An 18,169-nucleotide genomic window follows, 5' to 3' on the forward strand; every position below is an offset into this window, starting at 1 on the left:
TGTTTGCCTTTACCATTTTGTGGACATGGTTTCCATTGTCATGATTTTGTTAACTTCCCTCTACATCAGTTCATACATGTCTTCTCAGGTTTCTTTGAAATCATCCCCTTCATCATTTTTTACAACATAGTTGTATTCCATCACATTTATGTAACAGTTTATTCATCCAACCCCCAATTTATGGATATCCCTCTCAGATTCCTATTCTTTACCACCTCAAAAGAATTATAGTTTTATACATCCTTAGAGTTTGTTTTGCTTAGAACTAATGCCTCCCTTAATCTACTCTTCATCTAATTCCTCCTCCCCTTCTCTCTTTTACATATTTCCCTATTGAGTGAAATTTATTTCTGTACCCAACTTTCTCTGTGTTTATGTGTATGGCCAGGTGGTGCAAGTAAATACAGTACTAGACCTGGAGTCAGAAAGACTTCTCTTACTGAGTTCAAATTTAGCCTCAGAAACTTACTAGCTGTATGACCCCGGACAAGTGACTCAACCCTGTTTGCCTCAGTTTGCTTATCTGTAAAATGAGCTGGAAAAGGAAAAAGGCAAAACACTCCAGCATCGTTGCCAGGAAAATCCCAAATGGGGTCATGGAGTTGGACATGGCTGAAAAATAACTGAACTAGGATCATACCGTTGTTTTCAAAGTTATCCTGCATGCTTGGCCCTCTTCCTGATATTTTCTATGCATTTGAAAAATATTTTATTTGTGATATATAATTATATTTTATACATATATTAAAAAAGATATATACACAAAGACAAATATATTACATATATAATGTAAATGTTCTACATCATTACATTTAGATATGTCTATATTCTAATATATATAACTTAGTATTTTAATTCCTTAAATAGCTATTTTATAAATTACAAATACATATCAATTATATAAATAATTTATAAGACAAATTTGTTTAAATATAATTACTATATAAATAATACCTAAATTACTCATAAATGCACAACATATGTGTTTATATAAATACATATATACCTCCTGTACCCGTCCCAGAACACCCCTCTCTCACCTTTCCTGATTAAACATTTTTATTTATATTTTTCATTCCAATCTCTATCCCTCCCTTGCCCCCTCCCCTCCCCACTCCCTGAAGTGGTAAATAATCCAATATGGGTTATACATTTATGATCATGGAAAACATCACCATATTTGTCACTTAATGAAAGAATGTGAAAAATAGCATGCCCCAATCTGTTCCATCAATATCCATTCTTTCCCTGGAGGTGGATAGTATGTTTTATCAATGCTCCTTTGGGATTGACTTGGATCATTGCACTGCTAACAATAGTCAAGTCATTCACAGTTCTTCATCAAACAATATTGCTGTCTCTTTGTAGAGTACTCTCCCAATACATCATTTCATACATGTCTTTCCAAGCTTTTTTGAAGCTCTTACTTTTTCAAATAATTTATATAGTATTGGGATTAATTGTTTTTTAAAAGCTTGGTAGAAATTCACTTGTGAATCCATATGGTTCTAGAGATTTTTCAACTCATTCAACTTCTCCTTCAAAAACGCAGATGCTGTAGCACTTGACGTATACATGTTAAGTATTGATATTACTTCATTGGACATGGTACCCCTTAGCAAAATATAATTTCCCTCCCCATCTCTCCCAAATAGATCTATTTTGCATCTGTTCTGTCTGAAATCATAATTGCTAACCCTACTTTCCTTGCTCCAGATTAAGCATAATAGATCCTACTTCAACTCTCTATATTCATCCCATGTGTATAACTCTGCCTCAAACATGTTCACATTTATAGTTATGATGACTGTCTATATCTTTCCATGCTATTTTTCATCTACTCATCCTTCCCATTCTGACCCCCTACCCTCTCTTTCCCCATAACTGCCTTACCTATGATCACCACTTTCCCTAATATCCTCCCCCTTATCAGTTCCCCCTCCCCCCTCCATTATCACCATCCCTATCTGAACTTCCCTATAGGGTAAGATAGATTATTCTTTTTTTTTTTTTTAGTGAGGCAATTGGGGTTAAGTGACTTGCCCAGGGTCACATAGCTGGTAAGTGTTAAGTGTCTGAGGCTGGATTTGAACTCAGGTACTCCTGACTCCAGGGCCAGTGCTTTATCCAATGCACCGCCTAGCTGCCCCGGTAAGATAGATTATTATATCAAATTGGCTGTATTTGTTGTTCCCTCTTTGTGCCAATTTTTATGACAGTAAGGTTTAATCTTTGCCCATGTCCCCTATCTTCCCCTCCTTTATGATAATCAATTAATTAATAAATAAATTTATTTATTTATTTTTATGCCTCTTTGTGTATGTGTGTGTATTCACCACATTCAGTTTCTCCCTTCCTACTTATTCCATGAAATTTCTTTTAAGTCCTTTATTTTATTTTCCATGGTGTTATATTATCAATGTCACCTAATGATCACACCCTCTGTCTATATATACTCTTTCTAATTATTCTTATATTACATTTTTTAGACTTACAAATATTATTATACCTTAAATAGTACCTTATGACCACAAGCTCTTTACATATACTCCTAAATGCATTAAAATTACTTTTACAATAAAGTTATTGAGAATCACAAATATTATTTTATCATACACAACTAGAAATAGTATAACCTTATTAAATTTCTTACAGTTTTTCTTTCTTGTTTTCTTTTTTGCCTTTTTGTGTTTCACTTGAACCTTGTATTTGGAAATCAAATTTCCCATTCAACTCTTGCCTTTTAATAAAAAATGCTTTAAATTCCTCTCTTTCATTAAATGTCCATTTTCCCCCCTGAAAGATTATATTCAATTTTGCTGGGTATGTAATTCTTGTTTGTAAATGTAACTCTTTTGCCTTCTGGTATATTATATCCCAAGCCCTCTGATTCTTTAATGTGGAAGCTGCCAAATCTGGTGTAATTCTGATTGTAGCTCCATGGTATGTGAATTGTTTCTTTTTGGTTGCTTGCAATACCTTTTCTTTATCTGTGAATTTTGAAATTTGGCAATGATGTTCCTGGGAGTTTCATTTTGGGATCTCTTTCAGGTGGTAATCAGTGGATTCTTTCAACATCTATATTTTAGGACAATTTTCCATGATAATTTCTTAAAAGATATTGTCCAGGCTCTGTTTTGGTCATATCTTTCAAATAGTCCAATAATTCTTATGTTTCCTGGATCTATTTTCTAGGTCAGTTGTTTTATTCAATGAGAAATTTTACATTTTCTTCTATTTTTTTTTGCTTTTCTGATTTTGTTTGACTGAATCTTGTGTCTTATAGAGTCACTAATTTCCATTTGTTCAGTTTTAATTTTTAAATAATTATTTTCTTCATTTACTTTTTGTAGTTCCTTTTCCATTTGGCCAAATCTGTTCCTTAGGGAATTATTTTCCTCAGTAATTTTTTGTATTCTTATATTATTATTTTGTATTTCTTTTTCATGGTTCTGATGCATCACTTCCAATCTTTCCTCAACCTCTCTAGATTTTCAAAGTCCTTTTTAATCTCTTCTGGGAATTTATTTTGGGCCTGAGACCAATTTGTACTTCTCTTTGAAGATTCACCTGTAATAATTTTGTTACCGTCCTCCTCTATATTTGTGTATTGATATTTCCTTTTATTGAAGTATGCATTTTTAAAGAAGATGCTTCAATGACTCTTTTATTTCCTACCCTATTCTTATCTTCTTGTCCTTCCATTCTTCTCCTCCACATTGGTGGGGTGGGGAAAAGGCAAAAAAGAAATTTCCTAAAACAAATACACACATTTGTTGCTCTCTCTCTCTCTGTCTTTCTCCACATGCACACACACATATACTTGTTAACTCTGTGTGTGTCTGTGTGTCTGTGCATGCATGGTGTGACTATATCTATCTATCATCTATCTGGTGACTATATATATATATATATACATACATATATATATTTGTTGACATACATATTTGTATGTATATATTGCATGTATGTATAATATATAACATATAGAGACACACGCAAAAAGGCCAAATCTCATATTGACTATTTCTAAAAAGGCATGTTTCTTTCTATAGCTTGAGTCTACCACCTTTTTGTCAAGAGGTTCCTCTTCATCTTAATTTTGCCTCAAAGGTCCACCTAATGGGTCAGGGTACCTTCTTCATATGTGCTTTACGTGGGTCATCATTCAGTGTTTGAGAATATGTTTAAGTTCATCCATATTAATGAGTTACATTTTTATATTAAAGAGAAAAGGCACAATTAATGGAAAATTGTACCTATTTCACTCTCTGTGAACCATATTTATGCATTATAACAGACTGTCCAAATTGTGAATGTATAGAACCTACTTGCATCTGGTGCCAGGGTATCCTAATTGCAGGTCCATTTATTTTGACTGTTGCATAAACAAACGTTAAAAGTTGAATCTGTAAACTTAAACATCAGTAAACATAATAATGCGCTAATCATGGTATATAACCTAAGGGTTTTGGGGCAGCTAGATGGCACAGTGGATAGAGCAGCGGCCCTGGAGTCAGGAGTACCTGAGTTCAAATCTGGCCTCAGACACTTAACACTTACTAGCTGTGTGACCTTGGGCAAGTCACTTAACCCCAACTGCCTCACTAAAAAAAAAACAACCAACCCCCCCCCCCAAAATAACCTAAGGGTTTTGATGCCTATCCAACTTTGGGCAACAGAAGGCAGGTTTTATATACAATATTTTGTACAACAAGAGTTGTTGAATGAATGAATGAGTCAGTCAGTAACTAGTCAACAAGTATTTTAAAAATAATAAACATTTTTATTTAAAATTTTCAGTTCCAAATTCTAACCTTCCTTCCTTCCCTCCCTCCCTCCCCTACCCCCTTCCTGAGGTGGTAAGCAATCAGATATAGGTTATACATGTGCAATTATGTAAAACATGACCATATTAGTCATTTTGTATAAGGAAACTTGAATAGAAGAAAAAATGAAAGAAAGTGAAAATAGCAGTCTGTGCTTCAGTCTGTGTTCCATCAATATCAGTTCTTTCTCTGGAGGTGGAGAGTCTGCTTCATCATTAGTCCTTTGGGGTTGTCTTGGATCATTGTATTGCTGAGAATAGTTAAGTCATTCCCAATTCTTCATCAAACAATATTGCTGTCACTGTGCAAATTTTCCTGGTTCTGCTCACTTCATTATACGTAAGTTAATACAAGTCTTTCCAGGCCTTTCTGAAATCATCCTCCTTGTCATTTCTTATAGCACAATAATATTCCATCACCATCACATACCCCAGCTTGTTTACCATTCCTCAATTGATGGGCATTCCTTTGATTTCCAATTCTTAGCCACCACAAAAAGAGTTGTTATAAATATTTTGTACAAATAGGTCTTTTTCTCTTTTTTGAGATGTCTTTGGGATATAAACCTAGCAGTGGTATTGCTGGATCAAAGGGTATGCACACTTCTATAGCCCTTTGGGCGTAGCTCCAAATTGCTCTCCAGAATGGTCGGATCCTATTCACAATGCCACCAACAGTGGATTGGCATCTCACTTTTCCCACATCCCCTCCAACATACAGTATTTACTTTTTTTGTTATATTTGCCACTCTGCTAGGTGTAAGGTGGTGCTTCAGAACTGTTTTAATTTTTTTTAGTGAGGCAATTGGGGTTAAGTGACTTGCCCAGGGTCACACAGCTAGTAAGTGTGTGTTAAGTGTCTGAGGCCAGATTTGAACTCAGGTACTCCTGACTCCAGGGTTGGTGCTCTATCCACTGTGTCACCTAGCTGCCCCACAGAATTGTTTGAATTTAATAAGCATTTTAAGTGCCTGCTATGTTCCAAGGACTAGTTAACTGCTAAGGATACAAAAAAGGCAAAAGACTATCCTTGTCCTTGAGGAGCTTACAATCCAATGGGAAAGACAACATGCAAGCAAATATTAATAAATATCTGGAACAAGAATCCTCAATGATTATTTTTAATAGCTTAAAATCCTAAGACCTTATTTAACAATGTGATGTGAAATAAAATGATAACCAAGAATTGTTGAAGTCCTCTGCTTCTATCTACAGAAGCACTAAATTTTCAGTACTCACTCCGCCCCTATCCTGACTATGGAGGTTAGTGGTGCACATTCCATCCATTTTTTATCATGGTAGGATTTTCAATTTCCTGATTCTGCATTTTCCTAGTTCAGGTTCATTACCTTTCTCCTAAAGGTGTTTTAATACTTAAAGCACTCCCAGTTCCCAAACCATTATCTCAAGTGCCCATCAATTCCTATAGTGCAGCCCTTGTAAGTGATATAATTTAGAAGCTTTCCAAGACCTCTGAGGCATGACCAGGTCTAGCTGTAGCAAATGTAAATGCCAGACTTAGAAGCCTGCAGTGACATTCAGATGTACTTTCTTCAGGTTGGTGGAAGATTTTAAATTTAAGCAAATCATATATTGTGACTCTTTCCCACCTTCTATCCCTCTCCCCAACCCTATCAACTACATGAATGCATGTGTTCTGATGAAAAAAGCACTTAATTTCAAGTTAGAGGATTTTGATGCACAAAATTCACTAAGCTCCACCATTTAGTACCTTTAGGCATGTCACAACTTCACTGAGCCTCAATGTTTCATCTGAAAAGGAGAGGGATGGACTCAATCCCTGGGGGTTCTCTCCAACTCTTAATGTATGATACTGTGATCCTAAGGATATCAAGTCCTCTGCAAGGAAATAAACAGTAGAGATCCATAAGGAATTGCAACTCTGGCACAGGCCACCTGAAATTTAGCTTTTGAGAGGCCTGACCAGTTAAGTAGTAGAGGGGGGATATGTCTAACATATACCAGTGCTTCATTAAAAGGACCCTGTGGCAACACAGCATGATAAATTGGGCCCAGAATGAACAAGGAGGAGGAAAGTTGTTGTATTCTCTTTGGGAAATTACAAAGCTCCTTTCATGTGGCCAAACTTCTCCCCAAAACAAAAGCCCATCTTTTTGTTTTGTTTTGGGTTTTTTTTGTTTTGTTTTGTTTTGTTTTGCAGGGCAATGGGGCTTAAGTGACCTGCCCAAGGTCACACAGCTAGTAAGTGTCAAGTGTCTGAGGCCGGATTTGAACTCAGGAACTCCTGAATCCAGGGCTGGTGCTTTATCCACTGCGTCACCTAGCCGCCCCCAAAGCCCATCTTTTAATACCAATATCCTACTGGAGTTGTGCATGGGACTGGAAACTAAACAGACTCTAATGATTGAAAATGAATATAACACAGAGAACAATGGGGAATTGCATAATGAACATGAGCAGGCTATACTTTATAACCAAAGACCTTTGAAGAAGGAGTGAAAGCCTCCATTAGGAAAATCTACCAAAGGAAGAGAAGATAAATTAGTATTTGGTGAGACAGAGGGATGATATTTGAACAGAAGAGTGTTCCACTGGCATCCTCATAGGAGAAAGCAAAGAAGCCTTTCTGCACTCTGTGTGATAGGGGCAAGAGATGCATAGGATGTGCAGAAATTCATGGGTTATCCTCTGCATCATTGGCAAGAACATCCAAACAGTCAGATCACAGACCTGATGTTTGAATGCTGGAGTGTAGCATGAGCCCAGCAAACGGTCATTCCTCCCATGGCCCTGAGCTCTTTCAGTCTTTAATCAGCCTCTCTGGAATTTCTTACACTGTTTTTTGAACCTATGATCATCCCTCAACCTTCTTTTAGATGATGCGGCATGAAGTACTTCCTTCTGTTCTACTCTACTGTTTTGGTCATGACTTAGTGACTTTGACCTCTGGTTTTCACCTGGTCCCTGATTCAGATACCTAGCTCCCTGCACTAAGCATCGTTAGCCATCTGTTCAGGATGGCAGAGCTTGGTCCCTGCCATTAATCTGGGACTGGCTGCCACCTAGTGGTCGGACATGATACATGCCAGGTGCAAAGCACCAAACTGGAGCAATATTTCCTACATTCTCTCCCAACTCTCCCCTCCTTCTTTCTTTAGTTCTATCTTTCTGTCTTCATTTTCCTTGCCTCTTTCTTCTTTCCTCATATTCCTTGACCACTTTCTTCCATCTTTCATTGCCATGCCTTTTCACTGGCTATTTCTCCAGGACTGGCATGGTCTCCCTCCTTGTCTTTGACCTCCTGACTTTCCCGGCTTCCTTCAAGATTCAGTTCAAGTCCTGTTCCCTAGAAGAAGCCTTTATTTGGTCTGTCTCCTCCCCCAGTCTCTCTAGTGTCTTCTTTATGAGATGATTACCAATTTATCCTGTGTATGTGTGTGTGTATGTATGTATATATACACATATATATCTATATATGTGTGTATAGGCATATACATATACTTATCTTTATATGTTTATGCATATGTGTGTATGCACGCAGAAACACACTCATATATGTACATGTATGTGTATATGAATGTACATGTATGTATATATTTACACACATATACATATACAAAGAAAAAGAGAGTGAGAGCAAGAGTTTGCACATAATTATTTGCAAATTGTTTCCTTCATTAGACTGTGAGCTCCTTAGGAGTCTTACTTCATATCCCTGTACTTAGCCAAGTGCTTGGTACATAGAAAACAATTGCTTGTTGACTTGATTTTTCCTTTTCCATTGTATCTCTCACAACCCAAATTTTCCTTTCACCTCAGCCCCCTCCCATTCTATGCTTCCCTTCTCTCCTCCTTTTTTTTTTGTGTAATTCTTTAAAGTCATTGCAAAGAATATCCCCCTCCTTCAAAATGATTATGAATTCAGTAGCCACTTTGAGTGGTGTCCTCCTGGAAGGAAGAGGTGGAGGTTGGTGATAAAATATAAATATGAGATTTTTGGTATTTTCAAACTGATTAAGGAATGATTTGGGATTTTCCAGGATCAGGCAATGGTTGTCATCAATATGTTGCTGTGTACTGTGAGTTCCTAAGAAGGAAGTAAACAACTCACTGGATTCTTGGGTCGTAAACATTAGTTGATTTAGTGGATAGAATGTTGGACTTGGAGTCAGGAAGACCCAAGTTCAAATCCTGTATCAGATGCTTACTAGACCATATTTGTTTCTCAGTTTTATCATTTGTAGTTCCTACATTGGACTATTACATGTGGATCAAATGAGATAATACGTGTCAAGCACTTGGCAAATTTGAGGTGATTTATAATTATTATGCAATAAATATAATAGGTGCTATATTCTTATTTTCATAGATTCGGAGCTGAAAGAAGCTTTAGAAGTTCTCTGGTTAGGGGCAGCTAAGTGGTGCAGTGGATAAAGCATCAGCCCTGGATTCAGGTGTACCTGAGCTCAAATCCAGCCTCAGACAATTGACACTTACTAGCTCTGTGACCCTGGGCAAGTCACTTAACCCCCATTGCCCCGCAAAAAAGAAAGAAAGAAAAGAAAAGAAAAGGAAAAAAAAGAAGTAGTTCTCTGGTCCAGCCTCTTAATTTTACTGATAAGGAAGTGAAATGACTTGCCCAAGATTGATTAGGTAGTAAACAAAAGAGCCAATATTTAATCATAGATCCTTTGACTAGAGTAGTCTTCTGTTTGGAGGCTACCCCCTTCACCCAGTGGAGTGACCCATGTGTCTATCCAAAGATGATAAGGAAGTGTGAATGAGTGGGTAGCAGAGCATTAGAAGGGTGACATTTATTAATATTTTGGTGGTGTTCCCTAAAAAGAATTGAGCTGAATGGATAGAATGGGAAATTACTTTCTTTTTCTCCCTTAAGATTTCCCTCATCTACAATACTTGACAGCTTTAGTAATTGTGGAAAATGGAAATGGTACATTTGCAGGTTGAAAACTCTTACCTCAATTTTTTCAGAGTTGTAAAAAAAAATCTTCGATTGAGTTAAATTTATCATCTTTTTTTTTTTCTCCTATGGCAGGTGGTGAAGTTTACCAAATCCTTTGAATTGATGTCTCCCAAATGCAGTGCTGATGCAGAGAACAGGTAGAGCTCATAGCTATTATGTTTCTCATTTATTGATATACATCTATGCTTCTTTCTCTACATTAATAATCTCTTTGAGGATGACATCTTTCAAGAGACAACCCAAGTGAAAATTGATCTAGCTGCTCCCCTGAATTTCATGACTGTACCTGATGATGGTTTTCTATGTATCTATAATCAGAAAATGGATTTTTAAGATTGAAAGTCAATACTTGATCTCTGACTAAAATTTTGCCTTTGTTTTATTTCTTAATTCTAAACTTTATCATGTTTCCACAGTGAATTTTAAAAGAATCTGCTGATTTTTAAGCAAGACAAAACTCTTATTTAAGTATGTTTACTAGAAAATCTAATGTGAATCCCTCTAAACCTTCTTTTAGTCAACCATTTTTACTTCCTACACCAAACCAGAGCTGCTAAACAAATATAGCAGACTCTCAATCATTCAGATTATTTCTCTTTGATGTTTAATTTCTGGCCTTTGTTTCTCCCCCCTGTTAGTTGATCGCTTTTGGTCATTAGTGCCCCCACCAGATTATAAATATAAAAACAAAGAGGGGGAGTAATCTTACTCAGTAAGTGTTGGTATTTGCCATAATTTCTAATGCACAAATTGGTTTGTGGTAGGAAAAGTAAAACATGGATAAAGTGAGGTTTTTTGAATGTCTGTGAATGTCTGTCTATTCTGCATGACTTTCCATGGATAAATAGGAACTGGCCATTGTAAAAATGAATAATTTGAATTTTGCTGATCCCTTTCCCTTGGTGATTTTAAGTGGAGGAGCTATTGAATAGTGAAATCATTGAAATGCAGAGACAAATAAAGGGCCTAGAAAATTTGATTCTGCAAACCAACTCTGGTATATAAAAGCTGTTGATTATTGCTTGTATCCCAGAACATGGCCCTGGCCAACACTAATTCACAATAACATTATTAATATGGCATAACTGAAACCCAACATAAAGCTGCAAAATCCCGTTGTAGTGCTAGGCCATCTCTGGAAATGCAATTCCCTTCACACTTTAATGATTAACCCTCCGGGAACCTTTAAATACTTAAACTAATAAGAAATTAGCTGCTGGATGGGCCTGGGGAAGGATCAGCCCATCACAAGGGACTGTTCTGTATGACTTCATGCTTGCACCCCATCCTCCCTCCACCCCACATAGTTTTGGCTCTTTTTAGTTTCTAGAAAAAAATGAAACCAGTGTCACAAGTAACTAACTACTTCTTTCCAGGGCCCATGCAATGGCAATCTACCAAGGAAAAACAGAAAATCATGACAGGGAATAGAATTAAATGAGTTTCAACTCAAATCAACAAGCATTTATGTAATGCCTACAGTGCACCAGGCACATGTGCCCCTGTGCTAAGCACTGAGGATACAGAGACAAAAACCAGTCCCTGCTCTCAAGGAGTTCACAGTCTCATGGGGGAGACAACCTGCATGCAACTACAAATAATCTCAATTTCTGTCTCTGTCTCTCTGTGTATCTCTCTGTTTCTGTCTCTGTCTCTCTCCCTGTCTCTGTCTCTCTGTGTATCTCTCTCTGTTTCTGTCTCTGTCTCTCTCCCTGTCTCTGTCTCTCTGTGTATCTCTCTCTGTCTCTGTCTTTCTGTATCTCTCTCTGTCTCTGTATCTGGACAACCGATAAAAATACCTAGATTTGCGAATGTCATGGGAGAGAAAAGCAAGAAGGTGAGGGTACTAGATTGCAGAACATATGAGGAAAATAAGGTAGAAGACAACTAGAAAGGTAGCAAGGGGGATAGGACATAGAGGACTTTAAAAGCCAAATGGAGGATTTTAGATTTTATACTGGTGATACTAGGAAGCCACTGGAGTTTGTTGAATGGAAGGAGTAACATTCATATCTAAACTTTAGGAAGATCAGTTTGGTTGCTGCATGAAAGATAGATTGGCATGGGGAGAGATTGGAGGCAGGAAGACCAACCAGAAAGTTATTGCAATAATCCAGGTTATGGAAGGCTTTTAAAGCCAAGTAGAGGAGGTAGTGTTTTATTGCAGAGGCAAGAGAGAGTTATTGAAGATTCTTGAGTAGGGGAGTGATGATTCTTGAGTGGTGTGTGTGTGTGTGTGTGTGTGTGTGTGTGTGTGTGTGTGTGACATAATCATATCTGTGTTTTAGAAATATCAATTCATCACCTGTGCACAGAAAACTTTGGAATTTATCATAATAATAATTTGGAATTAGAAGAGACCATAAGTAGAAAAGACCAATGAGAAGACTATTGCCTTCTATTGAGAAATGTTAAGGCTGTGAACTAAGGTAGAGACTATGAGTGAAGAGAAGGGAATAAATAGAAAAGATATCTCAGAGATTGAATTGAAAAGATTTGGTGACTTAATAAATATGAAGAGTGAGCAATAGCATGCTGGCACCGGCTCATTGTGATTTCCAATTGTTAAATTATCAGTGTGATCATCTACACCTCAGGAATTAACAAAAGTTCTGAATTAAGGTTTGATTTATTGTTTTGTTGATATCCTAGACTTATGAAAGGGATGGAGAAATGTTAGTAAGGTAGATTAAACTTTACTTTTCTTTTCTTTTCTTTTCTTGCAGGGCAATGAGGGTTAAGTGACTTGCCCAAGGTCACTTGGTAAGCATCAAGTGTCTGAGGCTGGATTTGAACTCAGGTCCTCACAAATCTAGGGCCAGTGCTTTATCCACTGCACCACCTAGCTGCCCCTAGATTAAACTTTAAAGTGTGACATAGGTATAATTTTTTTTTCTCCCAGAGATCCAGCTGTTAAACATTTGTCTGCAAACCACTGATAGAGAGAAGGGGAGAGGGAGAGGGAAAGGGAAAGGAAAAAGTCCCAGTGAGGATAGATTTGGCATTACCATAAAAAGATTATATAGTCTCAAGTTCATATAATTATCAATTTTGAACTTTTTATAGTCTGGTTATTGGCTACCCAAGAACATGATCCCATTATTTTTTGATTGAAGGTGCATTATTATGAAAACCTAGTATTTACTTATTTTATCTTAGTTTTTTTAGGGAGGCAATTGGGGTTAAGTGACTTGCCCAGGGTCACACAGCTAGTAAGTGTTAAGTGTCTGAGGCCGGATTTGAACTCAGGCACTCCTGAATCCAGGGCTGGTGCTCTATCCACTGCGCCACCTAGCTGTCCCCCATGACTTGCTTTTTAAAATAAGTAAATATGGGGCAGCTAGGTGGCGCAGTGGATAGAGCATTGGCCCTGTAATTCAGGAGGATCTGAGTTAAAATCTGGTCTCAGACACTTGACACTTAGTAGCTCTGTGGTACTGGGCAAGTCACTTAACTCTCATTGCCCCACAAAAAAAAAAAAAAAAGCAAGTCAGAAAATGTATTGGTAATGCAAAATATCTCACATTTGAAGGACAAACTAAAAAACCTATTTGGGGTACATACTGCATGATAAGACAAGACTTCTGTTGTGTGCCAACCTCATTCTCAATTGATAATGGAAAATCAGTAAAAGTACTGAGATCCAAGAACTTTCTTCATTTCTCTATACTAATACCTTCAGAGGGATCTGTTTTGGGGACAAAATGTATACATGATTAAGGAAGATATCTCAGTCTATCCTTCCCCTCTTTATTCCTTCATCAGAAAAGTTTCTATTCCTCCTCATACATATATAGTGGAAGGCAGCCAGACGGCATAGTGAATAGAGTGCTGACTCTGGAATCAGGAGGACCTGAGTTCAAATCCAGCCTTAGATATTTAATAGCTGTGTGACTTTGGGCAAGTCACTTAACCCTGTTTGCCTCCTTATCTATAAATGAGCTAGAGAGAGAAATGGCAAACCACTCCAATATCTTTGCCAAGAAACTCCAAATGGGGTCATGAAAACAACTGTACAATGGAGCTATAGGCATGATGATTTAATTTGTGTCATTGTTTTTGCACAAATTAGGCATTTTCTCTAAAATAGAAATGAGTTCTTCATTCTCTTTTTTCAATAGTTCATTTTTTAAAAAATCAATTTTTAGCAACTTCCTGATCTAAGTGAGTCATTGTTTCTTCCAATTTCTGGTGACCTTTTTTTCCCCAAGTCTATTTCTGTCCCTTTTAGGCACTGAGGATCATTTCCTCTTTTATCTGCCACCAACTTGTCACTGACTACTCAGATGAGAGTCCTTGGATGATTGGTGATTACATCATTGCTGATGAACAGTGGTTTTGTGTAGGGAGGGTGGTAGGAAAAAAACCTTTGAACTTGTAGCAGGATACCGATCTGCAACAGTGAATAAGAGTAGCCTGAATGGGATTAGAAAGGTGTCCCTGGCTTCCTGTGGGTTATGGAGTAACCCCCAAAGGGTGTTGATCATCTAATCAGAGGGATAGATAATATGTTGCATCCTCTGACATAGACAGTCACAAAGTATTTCTGACACAGCTGGACTATCCCCTTCACCCATATTGTCCAATACTTTCCCACCCTGCCTGTCCTGGTCCTAGCCTTCTGTTACTGTGACAACTCCCAACCTTTCACCCTTTTCCATCCAGAGACAGCCCTATGGGGTGACTGTAGCCTAAGCCTCACCTAGGCATTAAGTGGCACAATTCCCCCCTCCCTCTGAAGCCATTGCACCCATATCCTGTCCCCTAGATTTCCCCATTACTAAAATAGGTGCTCTGCCCCCATTTTACTCCCTTCCAGGCTGCAACAGAGATAGATGCTCCTGGGGGGACTTTGTGGCTCTGGGACAATGGCCTTTAAGATATCCCCAACCCCCAGTTTTTTTTTCCAGTGGTACAGAGTAAGTTTTACAGGATGAATCGGCACTAATGGGCTATGAGGCACATTGAAGATCTCATTATGTTATTCTCCCCAAACCTACTCCTCTTCCCAACTTTCCTCTTTCTTCATAAGGTGCTTCCATCTTTCCAGTCATGAATTTTTTTTTTTAGTGAGGCAATTGGGGTTAAGTGACTTGCCCAGGGTCACACAGCTAGCAAGTGTTAAGTGTCTGAGGCCAGATTTGAACTCAGGTACTCCTGACTCCAGGGCTGGTGCTCTATCCACTGCGCCACCTAGCTGCCCCAGTCATGAATATTTTAACCATCTTTGAGTCCTTACTCTCATTCACCACATCCATCCAGTTAGTTGCCAAATCTTGTCATTTTCACCTCCACAACATCTCCTGGATATGTCCCTTTCTCTCTATTTACACGGTCCCTGCTCTAGTTCAAACTCTTATCTCCTCATGCCTGGATTATTGATTGCCAACATTATTCCAACTGGTCTTCATTCCTCGAGTCTCCTGACTCTAATGCATCCTCCAATTGTTGTTGATGTTGAGTTACTTCAGCCCTATCCAACTCTTTGGGGCCTCATTTGGGATTTTCTTGGCAAAGGTACTGGAATGGTTTTCCATTTCCTTCTCCAACTCATTTTATCAGGAAACTGAGGCAAGCAGGGTTAAATGTCTTTCCTAGAGTTACATAGCTAGTCACATTGTCTGAGGCCAGAACTGAACCCTAGTAATAGTGTTCTCTCCACTGCACCATCTAGCTACTCCTCTGTCTTCTAATATCATCAAAGTAATTTTTCCCAAAGTTCAGATCTGATCATGTCAAACCTATAGTCAATTAACCCCAGTGGTTGTCTACCAACTCAAGAATGAAATATTATGGGGCAGCTAGGTGGCACAGTGGATAAAGCACTGGCCCTGGATTCAGGAGGATCTGAGTTCAAATCTGGCTTCAGACACTTGGCACTTACTAGCTGTGTGACCTTGCATAAGTCACTTAACCCTCATTGCCCCACAAAAAAGAATGAAATATTATTTCATATTTATATCATCCTTTGTTAATGTCTATTTTTATACAAGTTTTATAATACATACAATTATTAATACAGTACTACATATATACATATGCTTTATAAATAAGTTAATTTTCCATTCATGGAGATGTGTACCGAAACATTTTTATGATCGAGAAGCATAATCAAAATGTTTAGAGACCATTATCCTAGTGGACATGGAGAGATTCCACTTGGAATAACTGAAATATAGGAAGTATTTGGCAGTCCGATTCTTTGGTAGGTAGAAGCAATACAGTGTGAGAAAATAATGGGGTTCTATGAGACCCAGAGAGTCTGGCTGACCTTTCTTAAGGTCAGCCCAGAGTCAGGAGAATTTCAAGGGGAATGTAGAATGACTTTGCTGACTACCTACAGGAAGTTACCTCACTCAAAACCACACCTACCTGAAGGCTCTTACGCTCTCCATACTCTTACATCAGCACAGTACTGTGCCAAACCGTCCTCAAATCCAGTAAACTAATAGATTTGAATGATGCTAGCCAATTAGCTTTGAGCAGTGTGGAAGGGAAGCCTCTCCTCCTGATCTCAGTGACCTCAAGCACACTCATCTCTCTCTTGGGTTTTTTTGGGTTTTTGGTTTTTGGGTTTTTTTTAAGTGAGGCAATTGGGGTTAAGTGACTTGCCCAGGGTCACACAGCTAGTAAGTGTTAAGTGTCCGAGGCTGGATTTGAACTCAGGTTCTCCTGACTCCAGGGCCGGTGCTTTATCCACTGTGCCACCTAGCTGCCCCTCTCTCTTGGTTTTGAAACTTGGAGGGAGCAGATGCAGCCCACTCTCACTCCCCACTATTTCTCCTTAACTTTCTGAGCCATGTGCTCTATCTTTACTAATATTTAGTATGCTTTAATAAATGCTTAATGCCCCATAATTGGTGTAGTAGCCTCTAATTTCTAAGTAGCAATATATTAGTACCCCAGCTAATTTTCCCTAAAACTTGGGACAATTATAGGGCAATCCCATATAATTTTAAACACCATGACAGGTATAGCTTTATGAATAGAGTAACAGAATTTCAGGTGAGAAAGACCTGTGATCCAGTCTCTGACATCTATTAACCATGACACCCTGGTTTTTATGAGCTTCAGGCATTTCCCTAGGGCTTATCTACTAAATCATAGACATCTGCAGTGATGTAGAGAATTCCTTCATTTGAAGTTAGTCAAACTGATGAAATTGTGGATCCTTCTTGCCGTTTCATATGGTGAGTACAATGCTAACACAGCAGGAAGAAATGATGGATGGTTTATCTTCAATTACAAAGACCACTACTGGAATCAATTCCAACATAGGTGATTACAGGGTGGAGGGTAGAGAAGGGTTATATTTATGTAAATAAGGAAGTTACAGCTCTCTAGTTGCATCTCTATAAGTAGCTAAGTGGCAAAGGAGATTTGGAGTCAGGAAGACATGATTTGAATACAGCATCAGACAACTCCCAGCTGTGTGACCCTGGGCAACTCACTTTACTTCTATTTTTCCTTATCTGTAACATAGGGATGATAATAGAATCTATCCCCCAAGATTATGAAGATAAAATGAAATAATATTTGTAAAGCACTTTGTAAACTTTAAAGTACCATATAAATGTTTATTATTGTTATTTCCTTGTATTATGACTGTTGAATTCAAAGATATTGTATATGTCACCTCTATAAGGCACCGTAATTGTTTCACATCGAGGCTCATTAACTCTATGGAATTGCTGTCATTGAATATATAAGAATCCAATGTAAGTCTGAGACATTTACATAAAGTAATAATCCTGACAGTTTCATGCACTATGAAGTCTTGGTACATATAGTGATCAGCATTTTCTTCAGCTGGTTGTCAGGTAGCTCTGGACCCCAGATCTGGAGCTCACGTGCTTGGGCATGCACTGCATCAAATTACCCTATACAATCCACATTCCAGCTTCTGGTTCCCATCTCACTCTGCTTTTTCCCAATTTTCCATTTGTAAGGAAGCTCCATGGACAATGCCCCCTAACAAAAAAATCCTTTTGTTGAACCAATGAATGCTGCCAAGTGGGATATAACAATATAACTTTGGATACAACTGAAAATCTTGGTAACTTCCTCTTTATGGCACTTTTAGTGTGTTTTACAATATAAAGTTAAATAGCTCACATTTATTTAGGACTTTAGGGTTCTCAAATAACTTACCAGTGTAATTTGATTTCCAATACCTGGGAACTAGATGTCAGTTTTGGGTCATTATTTCCAATTAGCTCAGCATACAGAAGTCAGTCAGTTCAAAGGTATGAGATTCATTTAGTTTCCTTGCCTTTTATCAAAGTGCAATGTAAATAATGACTTCACATGGTGAAAAGATATAGCCATTACAATAAATCTTTTTCTTATCTTGACAAGGTTAGGTAAGCTGGGAG

The 18,169-nt window shown here is 37.9% G+C and overlaps 1 protein-coding gene across 1 annotated transcript in view; it reads left to right on the forward strand.

The window, feature by feature from the left end:
• Positions 1-18,169, forward strand: part of PDE11A (phosphodiesterase 11A) — a 487,311-nt gene that overhangs the window by 211,470 nt on the left and 257,672 nt on the right. Inside the window, exon 5 of the mRNA XM_043996785.1 lies at positions 9,867-9,931. Within this exon, the coding sequence (XP_043852720.1) occupies positions 9,867-9,931 (65 nt within the window). The remainder of the gene's footprint in view (positions 1-9,866; positions 9,932-18,169) is intronic.

Source organism: Dromiciops gliroides, chromosome 3 (genome assembly GCF_019393635.1).
Source record: "Dromiciops gliroides isolate mDroGli1 chromosome 3, mDroGli1.pri, whole genome shotgun sequence".
Taxonomy (NCBI): Eukaryota; Metazoa; Chordata; class Mammalia; order Microbiotheria; family Microbiotheriidae; genus Dromiciops; species Dromiciops gliroides.